The 14,691-nt window shown below is 41.2% G+C and overlaps 2 protein-coding genes across 2 annotated transcripts in view; both read left to right on the top strand.

The window, feature by feature from the left end:
* The window catches only part of cacnb1 (calcium channel, voltage-dependent, beta 1 subunit), a gene marked incomplete at both ends in the record, with an annotated part of 47,881 nt that extends 43,359 nt beyond the window's left edge, over window positions 1-4,522 (top strand). The window contains 2 exons of the mRNA XM_080723891.1: window positions 1,937-2,122; window positions 3,986-4,522. Of these exons, the coding sequence (XP_080580017.1) occupies window positions 1,937-2,122; window positions 3,986-4,522 (723 nt within the window). The remainder of the gene's footprint in view (window positions 1-1,936; window positions 2,123-3,985) is intronic.
* Window positions 4,523-8,713: 4,191 nt separating this feature from the next.
* arl5c (ADP-ribosylation factor-like 5C) lies at window positions 8,714-13,536 on the top strand. The gene is made up of 6 exons (XM_080723754.1): window positions 8,714-8,912; window positions 10,153-10,213; window positions 10,651-10,798; window positions 11,163-11,246; window positions 11,686-11,837; window positions 12,177-13,536. The coding sequence occupies exons 1-6, from the start codon at window positions 8,867-8,869 to the stop codon at window positions 12,223-12,225; spliced, it is 540 nt and encodes a 179-aa protein (XP_080579880.1). The 5' UTR covers window positions 8,714-8,866; the 3' UTR covers window positions 12,226-13,536.
* Window positions 13,537-14,691: the final 1,155 nt, after the last annotated feature.

Here is a 14,691-nt window from a genome sequence, read left to right as displayed (position 1 = left end):
CGGTTACATACATACAAAAATAGGGAATGTACATTAGCTTCCAATTCAGGAGAATGATTTGTTTTGCGACAACCATACTCAGAGAAATGGCTTGAGATATTTATTCCATTTAAAACACGTGTTACTCCGAGAATAGCTACCAGAGGACTTCCCAGTTCTTCTCAAAAGCTTTAGAAAAGAATTCGAAAACACTTTTCCAAAAGTTAGTGAGTTTTTGGCATGACCAGAAAGAATGTGCCAGTGTGCCGTGTGCCATCTTACATCTGTTGCAAAGGGGAGATACATCGGGATATATCCTGTGCAGTCTATCTTTGGAGTAATATAGACAATGAATTGTTTTGAATTGTATCAAATTGTGTTTGCTATTTATTGAGCACCTATGCACAATTGCAAGACTTTCAGTCCATGTCGCTTCCTGTATCACTTCTCCCAGTTCTGTCTCCCAACTACTTTTAAGGGCGTGTGTGTCAATTTGAACATGTTTTTGTATATTATGATAAAAATAATAATAAATAAGATTTAGCTCATTGATAACATCAACAAACAGCCTGCCTACCTGTGCCCACATGACTCACAGTGTTCATAATTTTGAATCATCAAGAACTGATTCAGAACTAGAGTAATTTTCGATTATTTCTTATAACTCCTGGTATGCTACATATGAATCTCAATGTTTCAAGATTCAAGAACGCCGTTTATTAGAAGGATACAACACAACAGCTGAGATCCAAGACATCCAATGTCTATTTGTTAACCCGTCCTCCGTGATGTTGCCTCCATGCTGGAAAGTGGAAAAATCGAACTCTTTTATCTACCTCTACCACTATCTGGACGCGACCTGTTATGACCTAGCACTTAAGTTATAACTGAGCAAGTCTGCACCATTGTAAGTCAATAAAGTATGTAATATGAGTCACTGTTTACAAGCTTCGTCACAAACCCTGTGATTCCCCATCAATCTGTAGAAAAGCATCATTATTATGTAGTCTCTGACCAGCAACATGGCTGCAAGAGACACATGTTGACGCCCCCTTTGGCACTTTTTGAAAGAAAAAAAAACACATACCCGTATTTTCCGGACTATAAGGCGCACTTAAAAGCCTTTAATTTTCTCAAAAAACTACAGTGCGCCTTATAGTCCAGTGCGCCTTATATATGGATCATTCATTGACATTGACATTCCCTTTAGCACAGCTCCATCTGTTGGATGCATAACGCAACGGTAGCGTCTATTATGTGCGCCTTATAGTCAGGTGCGCCTTATATATGAAAACAGTTTGAAAATAGATAGTTAGATTGACAAGGGAGTGCTTGTTTTCTTCTAGTTCACCTCCCTCGCTCCCCCACGGCGGATACTAAACACTTTCAACCTGCTGTCCCTATTGTGTGTGCATTTTGTGAGCAAAATAGGAGATCTTTACATTCACAGACACGATTTTGACTTGCGCAATTGGTGTGCCTCGGACACAAAAGGTTTGAAGACCATACTCATCAACCACTACAACAGGGGTCTTCATCAGGGGGTCCGGGACCCCTAGGGGGTCCTCAGAGTTACTACAGGGGGTCCTTAAATCTTTGTGTGATAGAAACCCTTTTTCTCCTTTTTTATATTAACCACTTGAACCCTAACTTTAGCCAAAAATAGCAGATCTACAAGCTCACAATGTAGAGGGGAAAAAGAGCAGACTAAGAACAGAGTGAAAGGTCAAGTTTGTTAATTGAGGTTCAAGTGGTTAAATATCTGATAACACAAATTGACATCAATCCAAAATACACTGATGATTGTGCTGTCAAACGATGAAACTATATGGAATCTGGGGGTCCCTGGTTCATCTCTCTCTCTCAGCTAAGGGGTCCTTCGCCTGAAAAGGTTGAGGACCCCTGCACTACAATATAAGCCAACAGATATTAACGTCTTCTGCCTGTCTGTGTGCAGGAACTGTTTGACATCATCCTGGATGAGAACCAGCTAGAGGACGCGTGCGAGCACCTAGCGGACTACCTGGAGGCCTACTGGAAGGCCACGCACCCCCCCAGCAGCAACCCCCCCAACCCCTTGCTCAACCGCACCATGGCCACCGCCGCGCTCGCCTCCTCCCCAGAGCCTGTCTCCAATCTGCAGGTACAGGTGCTCACCTCCCTGCGCCGTAACGACGACCTGTGGCACGGCCTGGACGTGGAGAAGGTGGCGGAGCATGCCCTCTAAAAGCCGTGCCGGGTGTGGGAAGGGCCTGGCCGCTCCACCTCGGTCCAAACCCAGGTCTCCTCCAGATACGCAGAGATGCTCCCCCTCTCTTTACCTTTTCCTGAAGGTTTAGAGGCCATTCACCACCTGCTGTATATAGAAGCACAAGACACACACAGAGAAGGGGGCAAGCATATGGGAAAGTTCAACTGGTCCCAGGAGCACATAAACAAGACATTCAATGTTATGCAGGCACTGACACACACTAACACACACTAACACACACACACGCACGCACGCACGCACGCACACACACACACACACACACACACACGCACACGCACACGCACACACACGCACGCACGCACACACACGCACACACGCACACACGCACACACACATGCACACACTCACACACGAACATGAAAGGCCTGTTCTGTAAACCCACACATCAATTGAACAAGGGCAGCATACTCACTCTGAAACTCCAACCCCTTGCCAAATGATATAACAAGTACCTTAGAGCAACAAATGCTTCCAGAGATTATATTGGCAATGTCCACCTAGAACCAAGCAGCACTTCCTCCACTCCATTGAGAGTTCAGCTCTGAGCAAATAGCCTTATACACAAATCACACTGGACTGATGAAACAATCAGAAACAATCAGGAAGGCACCTCTGCCAGTGCCCTCCATTTCGCTGTGATCACAAATGAAAATGGAGTGCCGACCCCCCCTGCCAGCCCCTCCCCCCTACATAATGCCCCCACCACCCCTCACCCCTTGTGTTCCGTTGCCTCTTTTCGCCGACCCTTTCTTATCGTCTGGGAAGCAGATTCCAGTTTGCTGTCCTCCTCTGTGTTGCCATGGCACCGCCCCTGCAAGGAGCAAGTCATCTCAGCTTCTTGGATGTGTGCCTTGTGTGGCATGCTGTTGTGGTTGCATCTTCAGCAGCCAGATTTGTGATACAGAAAGGTTTAGCTTGGTGGAGGGAGGCTAACAGATTGTTCATTTTAACATACTCACAGTAATATAACATACTTTGCTATCATTTAGATGTGATCTCCAAGTGAATCTTGCCAATTTTTACATTCAATAATTAACCATTCAGTTCTGTGAACCACCTCAGCCAAATGACATAATTTGGATTTGGTAAGGACTTTCAAGTTAATAAAATGAATGAATGAAGCCTAAAATGAATTAAATTTCATCATACAGTCGTGTCGCTCGCGAAACATAACAGATTTTCAACACGGTTTTCAGTCGAAAATCTGTTACATTCTGTGAACGAATTAGCTGTAAATTTGGTAACATATCGATTTATCTCTAATTGTTCTGCTATGAATCAACCAGGAGATGGCACTGTGGCCTTTACTAGATAGGAATGAGAATTTGTATGCTTAGTGAATAACTGCTTGGTGTGTTTTTGCAGAGTTGTGAATGATTTTTAAATAGTACATAAGAAACCTTTTATGTTGTGGAATGTGGAATGAACGTGTGTCCACTATCATTATGTATGTGTTTTGTTTGTGCGTCTACGTGTTTTTATAGTGTAAATACAATGATGTTATTTATGAATACTGATGCTTTCAATGCAAGGTTTTTTAACTGGAAAATATCGGCCCGTGTGACTGTTTGATAACCACGGGGATATTGCACCAACTGATAATTCTAACCCTGTTTTGTACGACTGGGCCTTAACTCCATTCTAACCTTGTCTACTAACTACTCACTGCCTGCTTTGCTGTACTGTTTGTGTCTCTGCATGTTTTACGTGTGCCATGGGCATGGCTTGCTGCAGGGGCCATACCTGGTGCAAGGAGAGCAGAAGCGAGAGGGGCCTCTGACAGAGTGTGGTGGGAGTGGCAGTCTCCATGACTACCAGAGCGAACTGGGTGGAAAGCCCCAGCATCACCAGCAGCAGATGTATCTGCGCTCGTCTCGCGGGCAGTTAAGAGGCGGCAATGGGCGGGGCCTGTCGCGGCAAGACACCTTCGACTCTGAGACGCAGGGCAGCCGGGACTCGGCCTACACCGAGGCTGGCGACTCCTGTATGGACATCGAGACTGACCCCTATGAAGAGCCAGAGCCTTATCGAGGGGGCGGGGGCAGTCGCCTCCACCTGGCCCAACATCATGGACGGCAGGCGTCCTGGGAGGACGAGGGCGCCGAGCCGGACCAGGAAAACCTCAACCACCCTCCGATGTCGAGCCAGGCCCAGCCGCACGGACGTGCCAAGTTGAGGGAGCGTTACTGCCAGGACGCTGCAGACACAGGGGCCAACATGGGCCGCAACAAGAACCAGGACGACTGGGGAAGGGACGTCTACATCCGTTAAACACTCACTGTACCATGGAGGCAGAGGCAAGGAGGGAAGTTCATGGACAGACTGATGAAAGAAGGGGGCTTGACACTTGAGGGCTGTGGCATGGGTTAAAAAGGGACTGAAGAGTGAGTTTGGGGCCATGCCAATTAAGCCTAATTTATACTTTGTTGTACAATGGAGTCACGTTACGAAAATAGCTGATCTACAATCTCACAACATGTCTATTTTCTGTACGCGACTGAACACGTCAGAGTATAAATTAAGGATTAAGGCTTGTGAATTAATGTGTTTACATCCTTTATCGGCATAATACTTTTCTCATTCACGAGTACATTATACAACTGCCAGATGCCATCCTCATCGAGTTATTCTAGTGATTCAATTTATTTATATTTAGGGCTGAAAAAAAATATTGGTCTATTATAGGTCTTTTTTTTGTATGTTAAAATAATGCATGAAAATCATGAAATCCTACTGACAGCACGAGGACAGTAATTGTTTTGATTGTGAATCTGATTGTGATCTGTATGACTGGTTTTCTCTCCTCAGAGTATGGAATGAGAAGGCAAGCAGGTCTGTCCTCTGCAGTCTTAAACAGGGTCTAATATCATTGTCCACATGTACAGTGACAGGGTATTTCTCTCTCTGTCTCTCTCTCTTTCTCTCTCTAACACACAGACACACGCATGTACACTAATACAGTGGTTCTCAACCTGTGGGTCGGGGTCGATTTTGTGGAGATCCCCAGATGACAATAAAGTAACAATTTAAGGACTTTTAAGATCTATAAAAAGAAAAGAAATAACAGGAAAAAAGACCATTACGGCATCAAAAGTACTTAAATATACTTTACAAACTGGTCAAACATTGGCCAAATTATAAAGTAATACCAGAAAGAGGAAAAAAATCTATGAAATAGCGTTGAGAGCTTCTATCTATTTTCACAATAGTTATCTGTGGAACAGAGTCAAACTAAATGTAATGCCTCAACTCTTACAATTCCAAGTGCTTGTCAGGTTGAGGGTCCCCAGCTCAAATATGCTTATTTTGGGGGGTTGCAGCCTGAAAAGATTTGAGAACCACTGCAATAATACACTCTTTTTCTCTTGCACATGCGAATGGATTTCAGGATTTATAACCCTTTTGGGATGGGATCCAGAGCTTGTGAGTCTCTCACTTTCTTTCTTATCACCCAGACCTTAAAAAGCTATCTGGTGGAATAGTTGCCATAATTGAATGAGATAATTTATTGACAGGCATTGTTTTGGTCATAATGACACTCTAATGTTACAGACACAAACACCCCAAAGATACTACCTTCTTCCCTGACCTGCTTCAGCCGTGTACTGTACTATATGAACTGTACCTTTGTGTATACATGTCTGGTCCCGTTTTCTAATCATTTCCCCAGCTGTTTGAGGATGCTATGGAGATGGCTCCTGTAGTAGTCTATTCACCTGTGCACTAGGTTTTCCCAACATGGCACAGGTTAAAAACGGCATTACAGTGGAAGAAAGCAGTGTGAACGAACAAAGTACCTAATGTTACTTCACACCCTCAAATTTCTTTCAAGAGAACTCCAATCACAAGTGCCCGAATGTCTCACCAAGCCATGTCCACCACTGCCATGGTGGGATGTCTTAAATCTTGTCATAGTAGGCCTACTGTACTTTTCATACCACATGTGTGTCTTTGTGTCATGTCGAGCTTGATTCATGCTTCGGCAGCAAAGTGTTTTTTTAAAGAAAGTATTTTCTGATCCCTGCATGGGGAAGGGGAAATTGCTTCTACAGCTTCATCAAACTGATGGCTGCTCAGATAGCATTGATGAGTGCACAGGGGTAGCTGTTAGAGGTTAAGTGTCCATGCTCAGGGACACTTTGACATGTTTACTGGACGAGACGCTCGGACCAGCTACAGTCATTTCAGATTCCTAGATGGCCTCTCTGCGGCCACTCCATCAGCTTTGTTGCTGAAGCATAAATCAGGCTTTACTCTGCATCGTAAGCTTATACTGTTGCTTGTTGTTCGTCTTGTTTTCTTTGCACCGGCTATGTCGTCTGTTTTTCAGGGCTTATGGTTTTAAAGAGTAATTACGTGTGGTAAATCACTACCAGTTTTCACCAAAACAGCAAGCTTGTCTATTGAGTACCATGCTCTTCTCTGGATTTCTTACTGACCCAGTGTTGTTTCCCCTGTGGACATTTGCATTTATTTATTTTTTATCTGCAGTTTGTGTGAGGTAGTGGGGTGGGGGAATAGGTGCAATCCATGAATGTCTTTTTTGTGAGCTGCTTAGCTCACCCGTCTTCAGTTGAATACATGAATATTAAATAATGATCCATAAATAATGTTATTGTTGCGTTATCGCAATTGTTAAAAATATGAAAGAAACATGTATCATTGGTGCCTGACTGTAGCTACATTTTGCTTTTTCTGCCTTTCATTTTTAATCTGTGGATAAATTCGTATTTTAATTAAAATTTTAATCAGAAAATGATTGTGTCAATTATTTCAAAAGGCACACTATTATACAGATGCACAACTTTAAAACTTTGGATGGCATAGCAAGATCATTTTAATTATAATTATAATTTCATGTTGTATTTATTTATACTTTAAAAAAATGCCAGCCTATATTAAAATAACTTAAATAATATGTGTAGAAACACAGGATTAGATGACTTGAACGTTTCACTATGCTACACAGTATTGACTGATTGAATACTTTATTAACCGTTTGTAAACAGTGTTTTGACCACAGTTTATTATTTATGTAGACATGAGTTGGTGTTGGGGGGGGGCGTCATTTCTGTGGTTTAACTTAGAAGTCAAATCCTCCATTGATTCATCAATGTTATTTTATCTACTGTAATGTGTTAAACTGTGGCTATCATCGGCTGCTCTGCTGTTTGCAAAGGTTCTCTCTCTAGTCTACCCCAATATTCTTTTGATCACATGTAGCTGTGTGAGTCACAGAGGAAAGTCAGGAGACATTAAAGAACTCTTGACAGCTTCAAAAGGATGTGGTTTGTATTTCTAACAAAACAAAACTCCCCAAAACAGTGTTTAGGCTACTTTCAATGATCTTGAGACAATTAGCCTATCTATGGACAGCTCTCTTTCATAGTTAAGCATGACAATGAATAGGCAACCTGGGGGATACTGTATGCATGATTGAGGTGTGGGAGGCTGCAAGCCCATTTCCACCATTGGGGAGGCAGTGGTGGGAAAAGTACTAAAATGTTTTACTTAAAATAGAAGTAGCAACACCACAATATAAATACTCTGTTTGTAAAAGGACTGTGTTCAAAATGTTACTTGAGTAAAAGTACAAAAGTATTAGTGTCAAAATATACGGCTGTAGATGTTTAAATAGGCTGAAGTGGTTACTGCATGTTATAATAGACTATAATAATAATGTATGGCTGCAAAGTAACAAGTAACAAAAGTTTTCAAATGTCCTCAAATATGTAGTGGAGTAGAAGTAAAGGTAGCCTATTGGAAATTGGAAATAAGTAAATAAATACCTCACAATTGTTCATACAGTAGGCTATAAGTAAATGTAGGCCTACTTGTACTTAGTTATTTTCCACCATATATTTTTTTTTATTGCAACAATATAATTCAGAAATCTGATAGGCCTAGTAGCCTATAGTATAGAGAAATAATTAAGTCGTAATTAATGCGTTTTTATTTTGACTCTCGCAAATATGCACCCGAATCCTGATTATGAATATATCGTTTCTTCTCCAATTTCGAATTGCTTTTAAAATAATCAAACACGAGGGTAACCGAAGTCTACAAAAAGAGCCACAGCCACTGATGTTTTATAAATGTTGGGAAAGTGCTTTATTGAATGGCAATTGCCATTATGTAAGTTTATATGAGTTTATTACCTCATGGGAAGTTTCTGGGGATTCCATCCTCGTTTCACTTTTCTATCATCAGTGTAAAGGAATACAAAAGGAGGAAATAAACATTAACTTCCCATTCACCATATATGGGTTAAGTGTGTTTTTGCGTGCGTGTGTGTGTGTGTGTGTGTGTGTGTGTGTGTGTGTGTGTGCGTGTGACGCGTCTGTATCCGTGACGTATACAGAGTATTCCACGCCTACATTCCACGCAGCCTTTTGTATTCACAACATTCTTGTGAAGTTGTACCTACTTAACCTGCGTTTCATTTACACACACAGACAGACACACACAGAGTTCAGAGACCACACACTCACTCACACTGTTTCTTTCTATTCTTGGTTTGCTACTAAGTTAAGTTAACAATAACTAACTTAAAAACAAAACCCTTTCGTTTGTATTTTTTTACAACCATCTCTCAGTCACCACTACTTGTTGGACATGGGTCTACTTTTCACCAAGCTGATGGCTGTGTTCGGAGACAAAGGTAAAAGCTTTGATTTCATATCACACACATGGGCGGATTGGGCGCTTTAGCTACTACAGAATCCATCCCGAGTGTTATTTTAACTAAAGAGTTTACATACAAATGTAACCGTAGTGATAAATTATAATGAACATAATCACTTTGATACCAGTGATGGAAAAGGGACTCAAACGTTTCGTAATAATAATCTAATAACAAAGTAGCTAGTAAATACGTTTTCAAGTAGGCCTAAGTACAATATTTTCCTCTTGAGATGTAGTGGAGTAGAAGTAAATTTATTGTACAAAACACACCACTGGGTATTTTACTGTCTTTATTTTACTGGTAGACCTACTGGTGGTCAACTCTGTTGTTCAGAGGTTCTTGAGTTGGAACTCATTGTTCAGAGGTTCTTGAGTTGGAACTCATTTCTCTGGAATAGGCCTATGTGCTTTAAAGTTGTTAGGATTTGATTGTACTTATGCTGCAGGCCAGGGTCCTCAGCACACGTGTCTATCTTTGTCCATTTGTATGGGGAGTCTTGGGGACGTTGGACTTTTCCCACATAGCCTAAGCGTTATGCAACCTGTTTACATGTTGGACACTAGGGAGAGCAGCAGAGCATACAGTATGTACAGGTAGAATGGTGGTGGTACAATGTGTGCTGATGCTATCAGCGTTGGACATGTTACAACACTCCAAAGAGTCTTTTCTCTCTCCTGGATCAGCCTTTCTTCAGTTTAGCAATCACTATATGTATTATAATTAGAGGTAAATGTGATGTTGTGTGGGGTGGCCTGCAGGACTCCCCATTTCAGTGTGCCATCACCATGCCGTCTTGAATACTCACTTTCTAGCCCACCCCTAGCACCCCTCCTTGTCGTTAGATTCTGGTTTACTGTATAGAATGTATGTTGGTTATTTCAACTGTTCACACATGTCATGTATGTTTTAGACATAGTTAGCCTATAGAGTTTGCCTACCCATCAATGCTATGTTATTTATAATAGATAACATATTGTTTTGACAAGAGAGACAGATGCTAGATTTAATGTTTACCTGGCAGCCTGGTTACTTTGTAGCACCAAATTGTTTTCTTTGCACTATATTACACTGCACCATACTATTTACATGAGCATTTACCGTTTACTCTGTTGATCTTGCACATTGTAAATTGCGCTGGATTCGAACATCTGCTAAATGCGTTAATTGTAAATAGTGGGTAGGTCAGAATGTAACATGTTTTGTTTTCTTCTTGCAGAGCACAAAGTCATCATTGTGGGTCTGGACAATGCTGGGAAGACAACTATCCTCTATCAATTGTAAGTTATGCACATTTTATTGATTTTATCTTTTGTATCTCTACTCACTAAAGCAGTGTTTCTCAACCTTTTTTCTGCATGGGCACACTTTTCATGTCCCAAGAATCCATGGGCACACCAACATAATACGGGGGGTGTAAAGGTGTACACCCTTTACACCACGAGCACACGAGCACACTACGCCTCGCACAGCGAGGCGGTGTGTGCTTGTAGATCGGCTGTTTTCACTAGTTTAAATCATTTTTAAAATTATTAATACAATACTGGCTTTCAAGCAGTTTCAAGGGGCACACTTGGCCCTTCTCAGGGGCACACCAAAGGTCCCCAGGCACAGTGGTTGAGAAACACTGCACTAAAGAATAGTATATTAAAAATGATAAAGTCAGTCACAGCCGGACTCGAGTCTAACGTGTTCTCTTGCCTTCCCACACATCCAGCCTGACAAAGGAGGCCGTCCAAACCTCTCCCACAATCGGCAGCAATGTTGAGGAGATCTATGTTCGCAAGACACGCTTCCTCGTCTGGGATATCGGTGGCCAGGAGAGCCTCCGAGCCACCTGGAATTCTTACTACTGTAACACAGAGGTAACTAGTCCATTAGTGTATGTTATCATCAACACAAGCCGCAGGATGCCACTGAAATACAAAAACTAATAATAACTGCCTCAGTTTTCAAGAGGATTGTGAGCATATCTAACCAAACTCTTGAATACGTTTTGTTCTGTTTAATTTATTATATTTAGTTAGTTACAATATAACCAATATCTTCTATATGGGCATTTCTCAAGTGACCATGTGCTTGCAATTTTTTTTTGCATTATCCATTGATAACATGGGCTCTCGTAGAGTATGAATCTGAATAAGACAGAATGATCTTTCAGTCACAAAAGTGATTAAAGCTAATTGTGAAATTATTCTAATGTCATCTTGCCCTTTCTGAACCCTTCAGATTGTTATCCTTGTTGTGGACAGTACTGACCGTGAGCGGCTCACCTTAACCAAAGAGGAACTCCACCACATGCTGGCACATGAGGTAGGAATCCCCATGTTCACTATCAAAGTGAAGAGCTCTGGGTTTTGGCCATGTGGATAATAAATAGATGTTTGCATTTCTTTTGTACAAAATAAACATTTGCAGGAGTAAAAGTAGTAAAAGAGAACTTGGTTTCCACTGAAACACAGTGTAAAATGACTAAACGCCTACTAATTTGACGATAACTTAATAACAGTTATAACTATTTCTCAATAATGACAATTTCGCTGAGTGACATAGTTGGGTTTTATATGTAGATGTCTGACGTCTAGTCATACTCTCTATGTGACTAAATGCGTAACTGAAACTGATGACACGGAAGTTTCAACATAGCCTGTGCTGTATTGTTGACATCTGTTTTTCCGTTGTGTCATTGTCAGCATATTTATACTGAAAGGTGAGATTGTAGCCTAACGTTTTTTTCCTCTTGCCTGCGCAGGACCTACAGAATGCAGCTGTTCTGGTTCTGGCCAACAAACAGGATATGAAAGGGTCCATGACGGTGGCTGAGATCTCTAAGTATCTCACTCTCAACTCCATCACAGCTCGCTCCTGGCACGTTCAGCCCTGCTGTGCCCTAACCGGAGAGGGGTGAGTGCTGCAGACATTTTCTAAAATAGTGGAAAGGGGCAGATCTACAAACTCCCTATGTCTTGTAATGCAACACATTGTGAGCTTGTAGAGCAGCTATTTTCACTATTCATCATACAACAAAGTATATAGGGCTCATGTGGTCATCCAATTGTTCCTGTTTACAGTTAAATTGGCGATTTAGTTTAAATATATTAATTACAGGTGCCTAAATAAATGATTAGATTGTGGTTAACTAAACAATTGTTCCATCTTTGATGTTTAGAGACTTTAGATTATTTACCTATTCTACATATTCTCACTCCTTTCCTCATTCCTTTTTTCTCTCCCTCTCTGTAGTCTGCCAGCCAGTCTGGACTGGATGAGGTCACACGTTGTGGCAAACTAACACACCTTTAAATGGAAACAGGACATGGGAACCCAGTTATTCCTAAACCTAAACCAACTCCCTCGGACAATGTAGAAGTCACAGTACATGGGGCATAAGCAGTACTATACTGTATTATGTTGAGCAAGTGCCCCCGAGCCACAGAACTTTTACAACGGCTGCCTTGCCCCCCTCCCCTCCTTCCTACCCAGGTCTGTGAAGGGCCCCTCGTGATCTCAGGATGTATGAGCTTCAGAGAAACATGTTAAGAGGTAGAAGCGGGTACATGCAGACCTGTGTCTGGGTGAAATTTGCTATTCTACCAGGCATTGTGGCAGCCAGTGTGAGGGGCCCCTCGTGATCTCAGGATGTATGAGCTTCAGAGAAACATGTTAAGAGGTAGAAGCGGGTACATGCAGACCTGTGTCTGGGTGAAATTTGCTATTCTACCAGGCATTGTGGCAGCCAGTCATTTAGCATTTATTAGTCCTGTTCTTTTCTCAGCAGCTTACCTGGCTGTGAAAGTGAAAGTGGATGGAAGGTTTTAGGGAAGTACCCTATAACACCAGACACGTGCTGCTTGGTAAGAAAGGTAATTTCCAGGCCAGCCTTGATTTCAGTTGCGTACGTGAAAGTATGAACATGCAACGTGTGTAAATAGGCTTCTGGAGTTCCACCATGTTTACAAAATACACCTATCAGACCTCTGAGACCTAATTCCTTGTAGGTTGCCTGGGCGACTATCTAAGCTAAGCTGCCTAATGGACCTGAGCGGGTGTTTTCAGCTGTGTACACATGTCTGTACTGCCTGTAAATTTCTTCTTATGTCAAACTTTCAAGTATTAGCCTACTGACATTCAAGTCATTGCACCACATTTCTTTCTATGTTGCGCTTTCTATGTTGCCGCCCCCATATTAAATAAGGCATAGATTGCACTATTTTTTATACAAAGCATTATTCTTTTTAATATTTTTTTATTTTGTTCTACAGCTGAAATGGTAACTGTAATCTAATCAGTTATAATGACATTCAAACACGGCATTAAGTGAACTTTGACTGTGCATATGTCATTACTTTGGGTTTGCTCCAACCAGTAAAGACATGTTACACTGTTAACAGTATACTACTTATGGTGCAACCACATTTAGTCATTATTGTGTAGTAGTAGATACCTAAACTGACTCCATAACTTGGATGTAAATTTAAGTATAGCTGGCCAAACCAGTGCAATACCTCCATTCCTCAGAAATCCAGACATTTTTGAATGGGAGGCTACATGTGATGTAAAAACATTATATACAGTATCTGTATTGTGAAACACAGGACATGTTTGTCGGGGTGAAAGGTGCTTAGCCATGTATTTTAAGCAATTGTTGCACAAATTACTTGAAGTCTTTATATTACAGAAACAAGTGATTGTCTGGATGTAAAAAGTATCAGTTTTTGTATTATGTACTGTTTTTTAATCAATAAATGAAATGCCATCATTGGCAAAGAACATTGGGTGTTTTATATGTTGCATGTAATGTTCTGAATGCAGTTTAGTTTGGTTGAGTGATACTCAATATTCCTGAAGGAAGATCAGATTCAGCAAGGCTGGAAAAACACAGGAAGGAATAAACTAAACAGCATAAATAAAATGAGACAAATGGGGTAAAATGAAATAGATCAGATACTAACACTGGACAAGGAAGGGAAGTCTGCACACTGTCTTAACTCCCAGTATAGATTTTATTTGTTATTATAACAGTCAGGCAATATAACACCACATAGTCCTATATGCAATTGATCTCTGAATATGAGTATATGAAGTATATGTGTATGCATAATATGAATATGTATAAACTTTATATTACATCAGCATAACAGTGATAGGAGTAGGAGAGCTTGTGTGCACCATCCCCTGCTCTGCCTGCACGTAACCTTGATGCATGAAAACTGCTACACTCTTTTCACCTGTACATATTTTGTTCCGATTGTATTGTATTGTGTACACTTCTGCTTTGGCAATGTAAATGTATGTTTTCTCGTGCCAATAAAGCCATTTGAATTGAATTGAATTGTGTGCAGACTAGAGATGACAGTCTACATTTGGTGTAGAGAGAGAGATAAGGAGGGGGCAAATATAGACCCCTGGGGGTAAAAGCAAACCTTTAGATAACCACTTTACTCATGCCAAAGTCAGAAAGGGTGTCTTGTGGTTCAATGTGCCTGCTGATCTAGATTATAGGTTCTACAATAGATTCTTGAATGTTTACTCTAGAATCTAGACCAGGGGTCAGCAACCTTTTTGAAATGAAGTGCTGTTTTTATTTTCTAGTTAGTGTGTTAGTGTGCCATGTCAACATACATTTTAATGGCAAGCCATCAAAAATTCAGACATATTTTGATTGGCAGTACATTGTTATAACGATCATTAGACTCAGAGCAATAACCCACCTATCTCCCAGACTCCCTCCCCAGTCAAAGTTCTGAGCTTTAATGAA

This window comes from Nannobrachium achirus, assembly GCF_963921795.1.
Source record: "Nannobrachium achirus genome assembly, chromosome: 4".
NCBI lineage: Eukaryota > Metazoa > Chordata > Actinopteri > Myctophiformes > Myctophidae > Nannobrachium > Nannobrachium achirus.
Note: the sequence above shows the minus strand (reverse complement) of the source record. Positions and strands in the feature narration are given on the sequence as shown.

Coding starts and splice junctions, on each gene's coding strand:
- arl5c (XM_080723754.1), top strand. CDS start 8,867: ATGGGTCTACTTTTCACCAAGCTGATGGCTGTGTTCGGAGACAAAG. Junction 10,799..11,162: donor CTTACTACTGTAACACAGAG/GTAACTAGTCCA, acceptor TGAACCCTTCAG/ATTGTTATCCTTGTTGTGGA. Junction 11,838..12,176: donor TGTGCCCTAACCGGAGAGGG/GTGAGTGCTGCA, acceptor CCCTCTCTGTAG/TCTGCCAGCCAGTCTGGACT.